This window comes from Bos indicus x Bos taurus, chromosome 19, assembly GCF_003369695.1.
Source record: "Bos indicus x Bos taurus breed Angus x Brahman F1 hybrid chromosome 19, Bos_hybrid_MaternalHap_v2.0, whole genome shotgun sequence".
In the NCBI taxonomy this organism is placed as follows: Eukaryota; Metazoa; Chordata; class Mammalia; order Artiodactyla; family Bovidae; genus Bos; species Bos indicus x Bos taurus.
In genome coordinates this window covers 16,091,951-16,110,632 of record NC_040094.1, presented here as the reverse complement: position 1 = coordinate 16,110,632, position 18,682 = coordinate 16,091,951, and the positions used below count along the sequence as shown (strand labels likewise).

The following is an 18,682-nucleotide window of genomic DNA, read 5'->3' as shown; positions in this document are numbered from 1 at the left end:
CCCAGACCAGGCTCTGGGCACTTCCCGCTGGTGTGCAAGAGCTGCCTCAGTGCCTCTCCTACGGCTCCAGCAAACCACCCTCCTCGTGAAGCCATGTCCACTCCCTGAAACAGGGTCAGCCAGGCTGCTGCTTTGTTCAGAACCCTTCAGTGCCTCCCTGTGGCCTGGTGGCTACAGGCTCCTTCCTTCCTGTGGAAGCCCAACGCTGCTGCCCTCACTCCCCAGTCCCCTGCACCCTGGAACAGGCCGTGCACTCTTCCCAGGTCCAGCCTGCATCTGCTCCACCTCTGGTGCTTTTACCTCGGCCACTGGTGCCAATCAACAAGCCTCCCTCGTGACTAGAATGATCCATTTACCAACAGTGCCGGGTGACCTAATACTTAACTTATGCAACTGACTCTCGTTCGTTCTTTGTAAATGGGGGCCTCCTTAACCAGACAGTAAGCTCCCCAGGGGAACGCCCTACGTCTTGGCCCTCTCTCCACAAAGCATGACCTCTAGCTGCTAGCACGCTGCTGGGACAGAACCGGGCCCTCAGTGAAACTCTTCAGTGTTGGAAATGCCAGCCGTAGAGTGATGAAAAGTAGAAACTCTCTGATCTACTTCCTCTTTTGCAAATTCTTCTCAACAGTCCAGTCATTCATTCATTCATTTGAAAAACTGTATTGCCCACCTCCCATATCAGTCTAGACAGACACTGGGAAAAACTTGTGGGCAAAACCGACAGAATCTCTTACTCTGTACCATCTGAGAAGACAGGCAATCCACAAGCACATGTATGTTGGGTAGTGAAAACTGCTATGAAGAAAATAAAGCACCCTCCCATCCCCACCCAACCATCCCTCTTTCTTCTGGGGCCGGTTCCCCCATCCATCCACTTTCTCTCTTCTGGCTGACCAAGGTCAAAAATGTGCTAGATCTCCTGATTCTCCCAAGTTTGTTTGTTTTTTTCAATTGGAGGATAATTCCTTCACAACACTGTGACTTTTTACCGTCCCTCAGTATGAATCAGCCATAGGCATACATTTGTCTCTCCATCCTGTACCCCCGCCCTTCTACACCCCAACCCTCCAGGTTGTCACAGAGCACCAGCTTTGGCAGCCCTGAGTCATGCGTCAAACTCCCAATGCTGACCTGTTTTACATATGGTAATGTATGTTTCAATGTTATTCTCTCAGATAAGCTCCCAAGTTACCACCACTTATCTGTGCTTTCTCTCCATTTCCACTCCAGAGTATAACTGACTTTAAAAAAAACAAAAGGGGGGGTGTCAAACCTACTGCAAATTCATGCTGCTGCTTTTCTTTTTTTTTTTGTCTGTGCTGCATGGCTTGCAGGATTTTAGTTCCCCAACCAGGGAGTGAATGGGAAAGTGCAGAGTCCTAACCACTGCACCACCAGGGACTTTCCCATGCTGCTTCATTCAGACAAGGGTTTTCCCTATTCCTTTCTTGCCAGTTACTTTGCCACTTCTACTGGTTGTTCCTAGCATTGCTCACAATGTAGAGATGCACGTGCTCTGACCATCCAACAGACTCCTGATGTGCTTATGGAGTCCTTGAAATGACTGATTTAGATAAGGAGGACAATTTCTTCATCTGTTAAATAGGAAGACATAACAGTAGCATGTACGTTACAGGGTGGTGTAAGGATGCAGGGACAGCACGCATCTGAAATGCCTAGCTTAGTGCCAGGAACAGGACCCCACAGCCCTCCTTCCATCACCTCCGATGCTTAGTCCACCCACTGTCTCCACCCCCAGCAGCACTGAGATCGCATGGCCCCAAGTTCCTCCTGCTCTCCACCTCAGTCTCCATTTTCAGACTGAACCCCTCAGTTCACGTGTAAGAGGGGCGCCCCTGCCCACAGAGCCACAGCCACCTGGCTTTGGCAGCCTCTCCCGCTGAGTTCTAAGTGACTGGGGTAGCCGAGCAAATCACAGCAGAGCTTGGCTGTGTGCTCCCCTTCCCCGCGTGGCAGTGAGGTACAGGCAAAATGCAGCCTGCGAGGCAAACTGCCCATCCTCCAGCACCTCACAGGCACAGAGGGGTGGCTGGTCAACACTGCGAGCTGCAGAAAGTCTGACACGCTCTCTTCATGGGGAGGACTTGAGAGTCAGAGACATATGTTTGAATCCTGGCTCTGCCTTTTAATAACCATGCAGTTGTGGGGCACTACCTACGCAGAGGGGAAAGAATGAGTATCTTCATGTCTAAGAAGATATTTGTCAGGAACTTGACAGATACAGTTTCCTTTTACTGTTAAACTTTAAGCCTTAGTTTCTCATATGTAAAGTGGGAGGTCAGGGCCCCTGAAACCTACATCAAAGAATGTCCCTGGGGGTCCAATGGTTAAGACTCTGCGCTTCCAATGCAGCGAGTGCAGATTCAATCCTCAGGCAGAGAATTAAGATCCCAAATGCCATGTGGCACGGCAAAAAGAAACCCAAAACAAAAAATCTACATCATAGAGGTCCTGTGAGGATCAAATGAAACCAAAACTCTACAAATCACTTAAAATAGTCACTGGCATACAGCAGATGGTTTAGAAAGTATTTTTTCCTCTCAAATTTCCCATTATCGTCACTGGAACATCACCTCCTGGGCTGCACAGTTCTCATTCTGTAGAGTTTTTTCCCAGGTCAGGGCCTTCAGCCCCCCAGCGTGCTTGCCCAGACAGAGGGGAAGCGCACACCCATGCATATCATCGGCCCAGCCAGCAATCTCACTTCCTGCCCACTACTCTGGAAACCGCTAACATGCATTTTAAATAATATGGCTACAGTAAATAAATAAGCTCCAGTCTTCACCTTGTCAGGGTCCTGATGTATCTGAGATGTTCCTGACACTGCCCTCAATTAAAAGAACAAGTTCATCTAGAGTCAGGCTTTTTACCACGGCATCTAATGAAGGAACAGCAAGTACCTGCTGCACCCCAAGCATCGCGCCGGGCCCCCTGAACAGCTTAGCTCACTTTATTCCCAGGACACTGTGAGATGTGATTTACATACAACTATGATGGCACCCGGTCCCATCACTTCAGGGAAATAGATGGGAAACAGTGGAAACAGTGTCAGACTTTATTTTGGGGGGCTCCAAAATCACTGCAGATGGTGACTGCAGCCTTGAAATTAAAAGACGCCTACTCCTTGGAAGAAAAGTTGTGACCAACCTATATGGTATACTGAAAAGCAGAGACATTACTTTGTCAACAAAGGTCCGTCTAGTCAAGGCTATGGTTTTTCTAGTGGTCACATATGGATGCGAGAGTTGGACTGTGAAGAACGCTGAGTGCCGAAGAATTAATGCTTTTGAACTGTGGTGTTGGAGAAGACTCTTGAGAGTCCCTTGGACTGCAAGGAGATCCAATCAGTCCATTCTGAAGGAGATCAGCCCTGGGTGCTCTTTGGAAGGAATGATGCTAAAGATGAAATTCCAGTACTTTGGCCACCTCATGCGAAGAGTTGACTCATTGGAATAGACTCTGATGCTGGGAGGGACTGGGGGCAGGAGGAGAAGGGGACGACAGAGGATGAGATGGCTGGATGGCATCACCAACTCGATGCACATGAGTTTGAGTGAACTCCAGGAGATGGTGATGGACAGGGAGGCCTGGCGTGCTGCAATTCATGGGGTCACAAAGAGTTGGACATGACTGAGCGACTGAACTGAACTGAACTGAACTGATGATATCCCCACTTCAGAGTTGGGAAATGAATCTCAAGAGGTGAAGTCATACAGCTAGGAAGTGGCCAAGCTGCTATCTGAATTCAGATCTGCTGCTGCTGCTGCTGCTGCTGCTAAGTCGCTTCAGTCGTGTCTGACTCTTTGGGACCCCATGGACTGCAGCCTACCAGGCTCCTCTGTCCATGGGATTTTCCAGGCAAGAGTACTGAAATAGGGTGCCATCGTCTTCTCCGGAATTCAGATCTAGCTGTGTCCAAATCTCTGCCGAGATGCTTTGCTTTTGCTTGGTTAGTTTTTTTTGGGGGGGTTGTTTAGCCATACCTTGCAGCATGTTGGATCTTAGTTCCAACTCTTTGCAAGTTTCAACTTAGCTCCAACTCAGTTTGGATCTTAGTGCTGACTCTTTGCAACCCCATGGACTATACAGTCCATGGAATTCTCCAGGCCAGAATACTGGAGTGGGCAGCCATTCACTTCTCCAGGGGATCTTCACAACCCAGGAATCGAACTCAGGTCTCCCATATTGCAGGCGGATTCTTTACCAGCTGAGCCACCAGCCAGGGAAGCCCTTAGTGCCCCAACCAGGCATCAAGCCCACGCCCCCTGCACTGGAAGCGCAGTCTTCACCACTGGACCACTAGGGACGTCCCCTGCTTAGTTAGCTCTGATACTCGTGTGGAAGGACGGGTCGGGTCTGGGTTGCCAGCTCTGCACCGGCAAAGGGAAGGGCAGGCATCAAGGAGGGAAGGCCTGCCCGAGGACCCGTGGCTACACTGGCTGAGCAGGCCCAGAAGTCGACACTCACCTTCCTGGCCATGCTTGCGAAGTGAGTCCCACACGCCTTGCAGCTTGGTTCTGAGCCCGTGGGAGAAGGGAAGGAGCTGTACCCAGGGTTGGAATAGGCCTGTGTCCTGGCTCCCTGGGGCGGTGAGGCCTCCTCAGGCTGTCCATCCAGGCAGAACCAGTTGCAGCAGGTTGCCCACATGATAAGATCTGATGCAAGGAAGAAAGGGGAGAAAGGTCAGAATTAAAAAGACACACCTCAACTGGGTTCCCACCCCCGCGGGCACAGGTGAACCGCCATATAGGTCTACACCTGCCGCCAGAGGCAAGGTGAGGACGGGCTTTCAGGGGCCACATCCGCACCTCCCCCCGGCTGCCCTTCCAGTAAAGGGCACGCACAGACAGCTGCCGCCAGGACAGGCCAGCTCGAGTGGCCGAGCCGACCTGCTACCTTTGAAAGGGTGCTGATGTTTCTTTGGGTTTCATCTGAGATCTTTACTTCAAATAACATCTTTTGTCTTAGCAATTACACGTGGCCTGACAGCTCTGTCATTCAGGAACATAACCTTGCCCCTAGAGCTCAGGCAGAAAGAACTCTATCCTACATTTCCACACTCAGACTGACATGGGGCGGAGGGATCAGTATTTCCTTTACTTAGATGAGGCAACCCAGGCTCAAAGGAATCAACGTCATACCTAATTACAGAGAACTGAGATTCGGAAAACCCAGTTCTTCTGACCCTCAACCTAACGTTCTTTTCCCTGTATTACGGTGCTCCCTGCAGAACTCGCTGACAGCTCTTACATGTGTACCTCCGACTCGACATCAGCTTCTACCACGGCACCTGTAATACCTGCAATACTTATGCTTTTTTCTACACCTAGGCCATCCAATCTTTGAGGGCTGCTGCTGCTGCTGCTAAGTCGTTTCAGTCGTGTCCGACTCTGTGCGACCCCATAGACGGAAGCCCACCAGGCTCCCCCGTCCCTGGGATTCTCCAGGCAAGAACACTGGAGTGGGTTGCCATTTCCTTCTCCAATGCATGAAAGTGAAAAGTGGAAGTGAAGTCACTCAGTTGTGTCCGACTCTTAGCGACCCCATGGACTGCAGCCCATCAGGCTCCTCCGTCCATGGGATTTTCCAGGCAAGAGTGCTGGAGTGGGGTGCCACAGGGACCACTTATTCACATCAATCCTGTGCACACAGCAGACGCTCCACAGATATTGGCTTCCTTGCTGAATCAGTGCCTCTGCGGACTTCTTAAGAACTTTTGGGTTATTATTCCCATTCTAAGTATCAAATATAGGAATTAGGGGCAAGGGGGTTGATGCTTTTTTTTGAAATCACCGAACAAGGAGGATCCACTCTCTCAAATGTCAGAATAAACTAAACACTACAAGGGGTTCCACTAAAATGCCAAGTGCTGCTGTGATAAAGTAAGATGTGCTGTTCTCAGTAGACCGAGGCAGTCAGGGTGACCTTGTAGGGGATACGCTCAAGGGGATAATGAATGAAACATGTAGCGTATTCATAATCAGCTCACACAAAAGAATGGTACTTTCAGCTCTGCCTCCTTACTCACTGAAAGTGCCTTTGTTAGCTTGGAGTTCAAAGACCGTAGTGAGCTGGAAGAACTAAGAAGCCACTGGTTCCACCTTAGTTATTTTTTAAGAGGAAAAGAGGAAGGCCGAGCACAGTGAAGGAGCTTCCTGGTTCACGCAGATATGACCTTCAACCTCATGATTACTCCAGAGTCTTTCCAGCTTCCTAACACTGCCTCCAACATATGCATTCATTTCTGTAGGCATATCCCATTAACACCTGTCTCAGCTGCCTGCCTATGACCCTGAGAGCAGGGACCATGACAGTCATGCAGTGCCTGGCAGATGGGCGGCTCAACCAGGACTCCTGAATGAATGAATCGCATGCAGTATTTAAAGCTTAACTAACCACACAGGCATTCTGCTTCCTGCACGTCAAAAACACATCTCTCTGGCTCACTGTCACTCGTCTCAAGACTCTCAGTTCCCAGAAAACAGGGACCTAACCTGCCTTATGAATTCACATGGTATAATGCAGCCAAGAGCAGTTAAATAAGCGAGTTATTTGTTGGCAAGAGACTGGAAGCAACAGCAGAGTATTAGCCCTTTGAAAGAGGAAGTTTGTAACTCTTCAAAAAAAAATCACCTGTTGAGCTTCCCTGATGGCTCAGAGGTTAGAGTCCACCGGCCAGTGCTAGACAAACAGACTCAATCCCTGATCCAGGAAGATCCCACATGCCTCAGGGCAACTAAGCCTGTGCAACACAACTACTGAGCCTGTGCTCTAGAGCCTGGGAGCTGCAACCACGCGACCTGCACACCCTAGAGCCCGGGGTCCACAAGAGAGGCCCCTGCAGAGAGAAGCCCATACAGCAACTAGAGAGCAGCCCTTGTTCGCCATAACTGCAAAAAAGCCTGCTCAGCAGTAAAGACCCAGCACAGCCAAAAATACAAATAAATACATAAAATTACTTCTTTAAAAAATATAAGAAAAAGACCTAAAAAACATCCCCAAAAAAGATGTTTATGGAAACATCTGAAACAGTGTGGAATAATACAAAGATCATAAAACCTGGAACCAGAAGACTTGGGCTATTACCTACTGCCAACAAGTCGCGGCCTTTCTGTGCTTCATTTTTCTCGTCTGGACATTCTTCAGTCCGTAAGGCACTAAATGAACCTCAGTGACTGTCACTAGCATTATAACAATGCTGTCACTGCAATCTCTCTGGGAAGGAGCAAGTAAAAAGTAAGCCTAGAGGGACTTCTCTGGTCATACAGTGGCTAAGACTCCACATTCCCAACTCAGGGGGGCCCAGGTTCAACCCCTGGCCTGGGAACTAGATCCCCCATGCCGCAATGAAGATCCAGGATCCCGTGTGTCACAACTAAGACCCGGCACAGCCAAGTAAATAAATAAAAATAAATAGTTTTTTAAAAAGTTAAACCCACTGATTTCACCACAATTACCATTTGGCTTTCCAGGCTTGTCCCAAATGTGGACAGATTTCTGACAGAGTCAGCAGGATGTGTCAATTAACAGAATGAGGTGGAGGGAGGGAGTAGCAGAACAGCCTGGAGACAAGGCTGTGGGTGGTTCACAAAACTTGTCAGAACCTCCGCTCATTTGTGCCTGCAGCCTTTAGAGGGGCCAGTGCTTTGATCGAGCACCTGCCCTCATGGAGTTCATGTCTAATACGGGAACTAGAAATGTAAAACCAAACACTGAAATTTCAGGGTGCTTTAACAGAGGTCTGTGTAGTGCAAGGGGGTGTGTGCATGCTCAGTCGCTTCAGCAGTGTCTGACCCCATGGACTGTAGCCCACCAGGTTCCTCTGTCCATGGGGTTCTCTAGGCAAAAATACTCAAGTGAGTTGCCATGCCCTCCTCCAGGGGATCTTCCCGACCCAGCAATCAAACCCACATCTCCTGTATCTCCTGCATTGCAGGTGGATTCTTCACCCACTGAGCCACCTGGGAAGCCAGGGGCTGGGGGAGTGAGGGGAGCAGGGAAAGGGTGACAAAGATGAGAACAATGATCAGCTCCGTCCTCCGGGGTGGAGGAGTGACCAGGGAAGACAGACCCTATTGAGACAAGCTGGGACATGGGACCCTTTGTCGCAATTCCTGCACCAGGATAAACATCTCTTCGAACCACAAAATACAAAGAAGACTGTAAGGGATTAAAAATAACCTTGTGCATGTGTTGAGGCAAATTATGGGCAACAAGACACAAAAAGACCAAAGACACAACACAGCCACTTCTGAAGAGCTGGGGGCAAAAGCAGGGCACTGAGCCTGCCCTCTGCACACAATGCCACCCAACAGGCAGGCAACCACCCAGACCACCCCTCCAGCCAGCCCCAGGAGCCACCCTTCCCTGCCCGCACCCACTGAAGGAAGAGCTCTACATGCCCCTCAGCAAGCAGGCAAGGTAACCTGCTGCTTGTTCTCGCTGCCTCCTGCTGCAGCAGGGGCCCTAATAAACCCTTGCTTGGATTTCTTGTCTGGTCTCTGATCAATTTCTATTAAGGAGACCAAGAACCCTGCTCAGTAACACTATTATGGGCCAGAAAGTCAAGAGCAAAAAGACTTTTCAAAAAAAACAAAAACAAAAACCAACAGCAGGGACCAGGACATGAAAGAAACTACAAAATGCTCGGCTGGATCAAAGATAAGGGTAGGGATGGACGAGAGTACCACAAGTAAACGCAGCCACTCAAAACCTTGTATTCCAGGACTTCCCTGGTGGCCCAGTGGTTAAAAAACTTGCCTGCCAATGCAAGGGATGCAGGTTCAGGCCCTGGTCAAGGATGATCCCACCTACCGCAGAGCAACTGGGCCCATGTGCCACGACTACTGCGCTTGCGCTCTGGAGCCCACAAGCCCTAACTACGGAAGCCTGCGTGCCTAGAGCCCCTGCTCCACAACAAGAGAAGCCACCGCAATGAGAAGCCCGCGCGCACCGCAACTAGAGAGTAGCCCCCGATCTCTGCAAATAAGAGAAAGTCCACGTGCAGCAGTAAAGACCCACAGCAGCCAAAAAAAAAAAAAAAAACCACCCACAAAACTTTGTATTCCTTGGTAAGGAGGCTGGAATTTATCCTATAGGTAGCGGGACACCATTAAAGGTTGAGGCCACACGAGGCTTTGTGATCTTACCTGTATTTTAGAGTGGCCACTACAGCAATAAGCACTGTGGAGGACCAATCTGTGAGGGGCGGGTGGGAAGGAAGATATGAGGATACGGGCAGAAGAGAAAGGGACAGAGATCTGTGACAGACTTAGCAGGATGTGGTCATGAACCGAAGAGCTGGGGGCGGGGAGAGAGACCGGCTCTGAGTGACACAGCAGGAGCGAGAGTAGAATCCCTGATTGAGCTACAGCCCTCAGGAGGAGCACGTCTGCGGAAGGAGGGGCAGGTTAAGACTCTGAGTTGAGTTTTAGTACCTGTGGGGGCCTGCGGATGTACCGCGTCCGCTGAAAATACAGGCCTGGGGATCCTCACCTACTGCAAAGTACCAAAAGCCAGAGAGGGGCAGGAAGATGGTTAGACCGTCTGGGGCAGAAGAGAGGACGGCCTGGGAGAGCTCTCAGGAACATGTGATCTAATGCGCAAGCAGCGGAGAACCAACCGGCGCAAAGGAAGGAACCATGCTCAGAGGTGGGAGAACTGGAAGACTGTCTGGAATTTCAAAAAGAAATGTTCGACGCTGGCAAATGACTCAGAGAGTAGAATGCACAGAGGAACATGATGAACCTATTTTTAGGAAACTGAGTGTGCTCCATGCCCCAGCCGTTTAGGAAGAGAGAAGCTGATGGATAACCATAGGTTGGGAAGCAAGTGAGAAGTGAGGAGTTGCCAGACTCTAAGGATAAATTTTTCTCTCTAGAAACTTTTGACAGTGAAGGGAAGAGAGAAGGCAGCAGGTCTCAAGATAAGAGAAACGCAGACATATTCAGAGACCACAGAGGAAACCCCACAAAGACTCAAAGCTGACAGAGGAAGGGAAGGGAAGCTGGCAATAAATATGGGAACAAGGGCCATGAGGGAGAGAAAAGTGACCAAGACATGGGGGTGGATTCCCCCGGGGCAGGAGAAAGGTCACCTCTTTCCCCAGAGACTGGAGCAGAGGTGAAGACAGATGGGCTCAAAGCTAAGCTGACAGCACTAGCAAAGAGAGATGAAGAATGAAATATTTAACCACAAGAAGAAGGAAAAGGGTGGGACAAATTAGAGACTGAGACTTATATACACTATTGATACTGTGCATAAGATAGATACTTTGGCCACCTCATGCCAAAGAGCCAACTCTCTGAAAAAGACCCTGATGCTGGGAAAGAATGAGGGCAAGAGGAGAAGAGGGCAAGAGAGGATGAGATGGTTGGATGGCATCACTGACTCAATGGACATGAGTTTGAGCAAACTCAGGGAGACAGTGAAGGACAGCGAAGACTGGTGTGATGCAGTTCATGGGGTCACAAAGAGTCGCACACGACTTAGCGAACGAACAACAATAAGATAGATAACCAAGAACTTACTGTAGAGCAGACAGTGCTCAGTGGTGACCAAGAGGGCTTATATGTATACAGATAACTGATTCACTTTGCTGTACAGCAGAAACTAACATTGTAAAGCAACTATATACTGCAATAAAAATTTAAAAAAAAAAGAGGTAAGGACTTGGCCACATCACGGGCAGACCCCACTGGGTAAGGTACCATTGGGAGGGAAAAGTGGAGAGGTGGCCAGCTGTGTAGTATTTCGATTCCTGTGCTTTCACAAGTGCTTGGGAAGCACCAGAGGTGCTGGGCCCCAGGGAGTCCAAAAGTGATTTCCACAAGGTCCTTGCCCCCGTGGGGACTCTGTCCCCATCAGGCATGATATATATAGCTCAGCTCAGCTCTCTGGGTACAGTAGCTAAGAATCTTCCTTAGCTGGGAGTCAAGAGGATCTGTCTTCCTCAGCACTATTTTCATCCTCTTAACTTTGGCTCTAATCTCAACTGCCTCCTCTGAGCAGCTCTGAAAGAAAAAGCTGTCAGCCTGTCCCAGTATTTGGCTGCACTTACAAGGAACTGGTTCTATGGGAAGATGTGAAATTTGCCCCGTGGTTACTCCACAGGCCCCATGTGTGGGTGAAGAATGTGGCCTCATTCTGGGGATGTGGACGTGTGGGCAAGGGGTCACGGGGGAAGAGACTCCAGCGCTAAAAATAACTGAGGCCGGCCCAGCCTAACAGAACAGGTTCACCAAGGTTAGCAGACAAGGCTTCGACTCTCTGTGATGTGTATTTAAATACCAAGACACATTTCTTAATGAGAGTCGTGCCAAAATGGAAAGCCATAAGCCTAAATAACAACTATGATGTTGTTGTCTACTCACTAAGTCTCATCCGACTCTGCAACCTCATGGACTGCTCTGCATGGACACCTCCCCATGGACTCTGTGACCTCGCCAGGCTCCACTGTCCATGGGATTTCCCAGGCAAGAATACTGGAGTGGGTTGCCATCTCCTCCTCTGGGGAATCTTCCTGACCCAGGGATCGAACCCACTTCTTCTACATCCCAAGTGGCGCTAGTGGTAAAGAATCCGCTTGCCAATGCAGGAGATTCAAGAGATGCAGGTTTGATCCCTGGGTCAGGAAGACTCCCTGGAGGAGGAAATGGCAATCCACTACCAGTATTGTGGCCTGGAAAATTCCACAGACAGAAGACCCTGGTGGGCTGTCCACGGGGTACCAAAGAGTCAGACATGCCTGAGCACACACACACACACTCCTGCGTTGGCAGGCAGATCCTTCACCGCTGAGCCATCAGGGAAACCCAAATAACAACTATACCCAGGGTTATTTCAGGAAGGGAAAGCCAAGGTTTATCATTTTAACACTGCCAGACGAAACACTTTTCTCTGGGGAATATGTTTCATCCTTCAGCTCTCAACAGAGACACACATGTGGCATCCAATGATGTTCCTTAAGGACAGAAAGTGGAACCACCTGTGGGGTGTACAGAGAATTTTCCCCCAAAAAATTAAAGTAAAAAAGAATTCTCCCTGACTGGATACATGTACGTGGTTGGCTGAGTCCCTTCGCTGTTCACCTGGAACTAGCACAACACTGTTAACTGACTATGCTGCTGCTGCTGCTGCTAAGTCGCTTCAGTCGTGTCCGACTCTGAGCGACCCATAGACGGCAGCCCATCAGGCTTCCCATCCCTGGGATTCTCCAGGCAAGAACACTGGAGTGGGTTGCCATTTCCTTCTCCAGTTAATCAGCTATACCCCTATACAAAACAAAACGAATTCTCCCTACACTGACAACTTTGAACAATTTCCCTCTGTGAACTGCAAACTTCCTCCTGATCTGCAAAGAAAATTACCATCTAACCTTTGCCAAGGGCTTTAAAATTCCTCCCCCAACTTCCCTCACCCTCTTCAGAAAAAAAATGGACTTGGCAATTTAATTTTCAAATATAGTTTGACTGCTCTCTTACTAAGTTTGTTTGAAACCTACTAGGCTCTCCTCTTCCCATTTGCCTAAAGGGTAAAAAAGGTGGAAGCTGTAGGGCTGGGGTGAATAAGTAAGTGCACCATTCCCGTAGAAGAACCCTGTGGTCTGAGGCCAGAGTGGCTAGCTGGCACATGGGGTTCTGTCAGCTTGGTAGACCAAACCCTGTTGAACAGGAAAATGACAGTACTAATAACAGGGTAAGATAAATGACCTATTCCAGGTAGGCTGAGTACAGCCACAGTTAGAGGTGAGAAGGCAGATAATGTGATTTGTCCCTGTTAAGTCCTAGAATCCTAAGTAATTTGAAAACAATCACTTCTCCACTTGCCCGCCCACCCAACACAAATGATTTTAAGTGGGATCAGGGGTGGCCATGGACTTTCCCATGGAAGAGAGAAGGGTCAGAATGTCAGCATCCTAGGAAAATCTCCAAGTCTGCAATGCAACTTCAAAACCATCTTGCTAACCCACCAAAATCCAAGTCACTACACTTGAGGTCCCCAAGGTTCTCATCCAGTTTCTTCAGAGTTTAGTTAACTGCTCTGTGAGCCAAGGTACTTCTGCAAAAACAGGCTTTATCCCAATACACAGACAGCAACATCTTGGAATTAAGATACAGTGAACCCGCTGTATGTTGTCACCACTGTTTAGTCACTAAGTCGTGTACAGCTCTTTGCAACTCCACAGACGTATCCCACAAGGCTCCTCTGTCCATGGGGTTTCCCAGGCAACAGGACCAGAGTGGGTCTTCATTTCCTCCTCCAGGGGATTTTCCTGACCCAGGGACTGAACCCGTGTCTCCTGAACTGACAGGCAGATTCTTTACCGCTGAACCACCAGGAAGCCCTCTCGAACGCACTATATAAGACATTGTAAAAATCCTTTGAAAAAAAACTAATTAAAATGCCCCCGTCCTCAAAGAAGTATTTTTTATTTTTTTTAATACATACTTTTCTGACATGGATTCCCTGGTTGCTCAGATGGTAAAGAATCCACCTGCGATGCAGGAGACGGGGGTTCGATCCCTGGGTCAGGAAGATCCCGCAGAGAAGGAAATGGCAAGCCACTCCAGTATTCTTGCCTGGAGAATGCCATGGACAGAGGAGCCTGGCGGGCTACAGTCAACGGGGTCGCAGAGAGTCAGACACATCTAAGCAACCAACACTTTCACTTTCAGACACAGCAAATGAGAAAATGGCTAGTTGCAAGCCTTACAGAATCATCTCCGGTTTTTTGAGGGTGGTTTGCTTGCTATCACTACCGTATTGCTAGAATTGTCAAAAGCATCTATGCGATTAAGTGTAGAAAGGAAAGTACCCCCATGTTCTGCATCATTAATATAGAATGGGCTTTGCTTCATCTTGTATATCATCCTTAAAAAGCAATTAATATACAACCGCAATGACTTTGAAAGAAAATGCTACAAAAAACCTATCAATATGGCTTAGCCATGCCTCTTTGAAATAACTGTAGAAGTAATTACATGTTCTAAGAAGTAAAGAAGAAAGCACCATTCTCCCCTGGAGGAATATGTCTCATCTCCAGCCACTGAGCTCGGGTAGGCAGCACCTGGTGTTATCTCATGGTCCTCACAAGAGTCTGGCAAGGTAGGTTAGCTAGTCCCATTTTCAGGTAAGAAAACCAAGGTTCAGAGAATATAAGTAACTTGCTTACCTAAAGGTCATACCCAGAAAGTAGTAAAGCCAGAATGTGAACCTAAGTCGCTTAGACCCTAAAGCCCACACTCTGTAAATCACAAGAAAAGTGTTCTCAATTCCACCCCACCCCTGCAAAAAAAAAAAAAAAAATTCAGGGCTTCCTTGGTGGCTCAGTGGTAAAGACTCCCTCCACCTGCCAATGCAGGACACAGAGGTTCGATCCCTGATCTGGGAAGATGCCACATGCCAAGGAGCAACTAAGCCCGTGCGCGACAGCTACTGAGCCTGTGCTCTAGAGCCCAGGAGGCGCAACTACTGAGGCCCCCGAGCCCTAGAGCCTGTGCTCGCAGCAAGAGAAGCCACCGCGATGAGAAGCCTGCACACCACTAGAGAGAAGCCCACTTTTTCCAGAGAAACCACTGCAACTAAAGAAAAGCCCGCACAGTAATGACCCAGCACAGCCATAAATAAATAAACTTAAAAACTGTCTGTCTGCCCTGCCGCCCGTTCCCCTCTGAGCGCCTGGTTTCTAACTCTACCGGAGATTTCACATTGGCATATGGGCACTGTCCAGGACCTCTCAGTTCAAAAAACTCTTCCCTGTCTTAAATACAGGTTACAACCACAGAGTGTTATCACCGAACACCCACTGGAATGGCTGAAATGGAAACGACAGACACTAGCAAGTGTTGACAAGGATACAGAGTGACTGGAACTCTAACACTGCTGGCAGAAAAGTGAACTGGCAGCACCCCTTGGGAAACACACATATTTACACACATGGGGCTTTGCAATTCCACTTCCAGGTATACACCCAACGGAAACGTGTTTCTTAAAAGAAGTATACAAGAATGTTTGTAGCAGTACTGTTGTAAGAGCCTCAAGCTGTAATTCAATACAGGCAAGCCTTTCGGTTCCTCAGGGACACCAGGCTCGCTCCTGCCTTGGGGTCCCCACACTTGCTCCCCCGCTGCTGCTACTCTTCTTCCCAACCTCAGTCTCTGCTCAGATGGCACCTGTTTGGAGGTATCCTCACCAAGGCGTCCTCCTCAGTCACCCACTTGCTCGGTGCCCTTTCGGTTTCCTTCAGGAGAATGATCATACTCTGTAGTTACATCTGTCTGTTTACAGTGTAAACTCCAAAGGCAGGAACCTCATCTGTCTTCACGTCTCTATCCACGTCACTAGCACAGGGCTTTATAGCAGGCCCCCAAATAACTTGCAGAATGAACAAATGGAGAAATAATCCATACTTTATCAATACAGCCTGAGAGACAAGGACTAGTTATCTCTCCTCAGGGCCCAAAGCATTTTGGCAATATTTATAGTGATATAAGGTGACTACAACAAAGTCCTTTATCAAAAACAAAGGTAGCTTTTGGACTTCCCTAGTGGCTCAGCTGGTAAAGAATCCACCCACACTGCAGGAGACCTGGGTTCTATCCCTGGGTTGGGAAGATCCCCTGGAGAAGGGAACAGCTACCCACTCAGTATTCTGGCCTGGAGAATTCCATAGACTGTAGACCCCATAGTCCATGGGGTCGCAAAGAGTCGGACACAACACAGCAACTTTCACTCTCATGGGACTTCCCTGGCAGTCCAGTGGTTAAGACACCACACTTCCACTGCAGGGGGCACGGGTTCGATCCCTGCTCGAGGAACTAGATCCCACATGCTGCACGGTGTGGCAAAGAAACTAAAAAGCAAAAAAGAAACAGGACTTCCCTGGTGGATGCACTGGATAAGAATCCACCTGCCAGTGCAGGGGAGATGGGTTAGATCTCTGGTCCATGAAGATTCCACAGCCTCAGAGCAACCAAGCCTGTACATCACAACTACTAAAGCCCGCGTGCCTAGAGCCTGTGCTTCTCAATAAGAGAAGCCACTGCGATGAGAAGCCCACGCACACAGCTGGAGAGTCGTCCCTGCTCTCTGCAACTAGAGGAAGCCCGAGTATAGCAATGAAGACCCAGTGTAACCAAAAAATAAGTATTTTTTCTTAAAAAAGAAACAACAACAAAAAGGTAGCTTGCCTTGGACAAGCTCCGTAAGTTTTCTGAGTCCGTTTTCTCACCTGTATGAGATGGCTAACACCTCCCCTGCTGGTAACTACAAGGATGAGAAATAACCAAGTGCCCAACCTACAGTACGTGCTCCACAAACAGCAAAACAAAATAAATGGTCATTAAACTACACGTCATTACGAGTGTAAAATGGCAACAGCCGGGCTGTTCAATGGCGATTATTGGCTGGCAAACCCAATGTCCCTCACCCCCTCTGGTCACACAAAGCCCGAGTTCCCCACGGCCCAAGAGACTGGGCTGGACAGGGCCTCTGACACAGCTGATCACATCACCCACACAACAAAGACATAATCATTATCTGGAGAACTCACCTAAAGTTTAAAATCATCTCTCAGCTTGGAAGGCTGCTAAGTTTTAAAAAGAAGTTAGTGTGGAAAGAAACTCAAATTCCCTCAAAAACTGTTTAATGTAAAAAAACAGGATCTTGGAGTTGCAAGTGGAATTTTCCAGGAAACCTGCCTGACCGGGGTCTGTCCCAGAAGGGGAAGATTTAAAATGCTGTGACAACACAATGAGCATAAAGTAGGGCGGCGTGGCCCTTGTAAGCAGGCAGCCTGCGGGTTCACCACACTACAGACTGGTCTCCCTTGCTGGGTATGGGATAAGGAAGCATGTTCTCTGTGGTACTGGGACTGTCTCTGAGATGTTTATTTCAGAATGAAGAACTCAGAACACCTAAGTCACAGAGGAGACAAGTATCCTGTGCAACTTTAGAACTCCAAGACCTGAACGGGAGCAACTACTCTGCTGAGGTGGTATACGGGCTGGACAAAAACAGCAGAGACTTCAAGGCTGGAACATTTCCAAAGCTAATGCGGGTCTTCCATCCTCCAAGGCAGTCCTTTGGATGTGGGTAACAGAAAATGCATTTCCTAGATAAGATTTTCCTTTCAGGCTGAATTTTTAGAAAATAGAAGAGTAAAAGTATATATATGAAAAAAATGAAGTTACCAACTATGTTTACTTTGGTTTTAGGCTCAGTCAGTGCGTACACACATGCTCACTCGTGTTCGACTCTTTGCGACCCCATGAACCGTAGCCCTCCAGGCTCCTCTGTCCATGGCATTTTCCAGGCAAGAATACTGGAGTGGGTTGCCATTTCCTTCTCTGGGGGTAATCTTCTTGACCCAGGGATTGAACCTATATCTCCTGCATCTCCCTCATTGGCAGGCAGATTCTATACCACTGGGCCACCTGGGAAGCCCAGACTCAGTCAGACTTGACCTTAAACCCTAGCGGTGAGGAAAGGAAGGAGCTGGAGGAAGCTGCTTCTCCGAATGTCACTGCAATGGATACACTCGCCTGAACCTCCCGGGCTGGACACAGAGTAGGTGCTCAGCACGGAAGGAGCAGACTTTACTGGGCTTTCAGTTTTGCATGGAAGGCATCATTAGCCATTCACTGAATGGCGGACACCAGAATAAGGCATGGAACTAACGGGGATCGAGTGTGCGCCTCTCTCCAGACCATTTCCGGAGCCTGCATCCACACCGAGACGTCCTTTCAAGGCACCTGGGTCTGGCTCCCCTCTCCTCCAATCCCCGTATTACGCTTCAATACAAAAATGATCGAAGCTTCCGTGAGGGGATTCCCTGGTGGTCCAGTGGTTAGGACTCGGCGCTTTCACTGCTGAAGGCACAAGTTCAATCCCTGGTCAGGGAACTAAGATCCTGCATGCCAGCACCACACAGCAAAAAAAAAAAAAAAGCTTGGGTGGGAGAGAGAATCGCCTGTGCTGTTATTTGAGGCACAGGCAAGGGGAAAGCTAGGGGGAGGCATTCAGATTCGAGGCTCCTGAAGTCCCTCCTCAGATGATCCTAGAAATGTTTATTTTTTAAGGAAAAGGTAAAAACACTACAGAATACTTAACATGAGCCAAGTGAGTTGTTATATTTCCATCTAGTGTCTCATTTAATACAATAATGCAGCCAAAAACATCAGAACTGAAATGCTCATTTTGTAAATGAACACTGGGCTCGAGAGGGACCAGGGTAGCACCAATAGACAGTGACCGGATTTAAGTTCGGGTTCTCTGAGTCCTCTGTGGTCCTACAGAAAGTGGGGTGAGGGGCTGCTCTCATCATCCACATCCCCCACCCGGAGCAGCAGGGCTTCAAGGGCCTGTGCACCGGGAGAGGGAGGGGAACCATCAACCAACGGTCGGCCGGGAGAAGATTATGGACAGCCTCTCAAGGGGGCAGCGGGGAGAAGTCCATCACACCAAATCCTGCCCCGCTCCAGGGACGCCCAAAGGGGAACCTACTCACCAAGGCAAGCTTCAACACTTGAGGGCCTTTTGAGAGGCACCGCAGACAGAAAAACCCTCCCTGGGAAGCCAGAATTTTAATTCACACGTCCAGAAAGTCATCTTCATTTCCTGCTCACTACCACCTCCGGGCACCACTGCGTCACGCAGA

General features: G+C 48.9%; 1 protein-coding gene across 2 annotated transcripts in view; it reads right to left on the bottom strand.

Annotated features, from left to right (window-relative positions):
- The window catches only part of RFFL (ring finger and FYVE like domain containing E3 ubiquitin protein ligase), a 77,416-nt gene that overhangs the window by 19,533 nt on the left and 39,201 nt on the right, over positions 1 to 18,682 (bottom strand). For both annotated transcript variants that reach the window (XM_027518849.1, XM_027518850.1), the window contains exon 2: positions 4,492 to 4,679. In XM_027518849.1, the coding sequence (XP_027374650.1) occupies positions 4,492 to 4,671 (180 nt within the window). In that variant the 5' untranslated portion in view covers positions 4,672 to 4,679. The remainder of the gene's footprint in view (positions 1 to 4,491; positions 4,680 to 18,682) is intronic.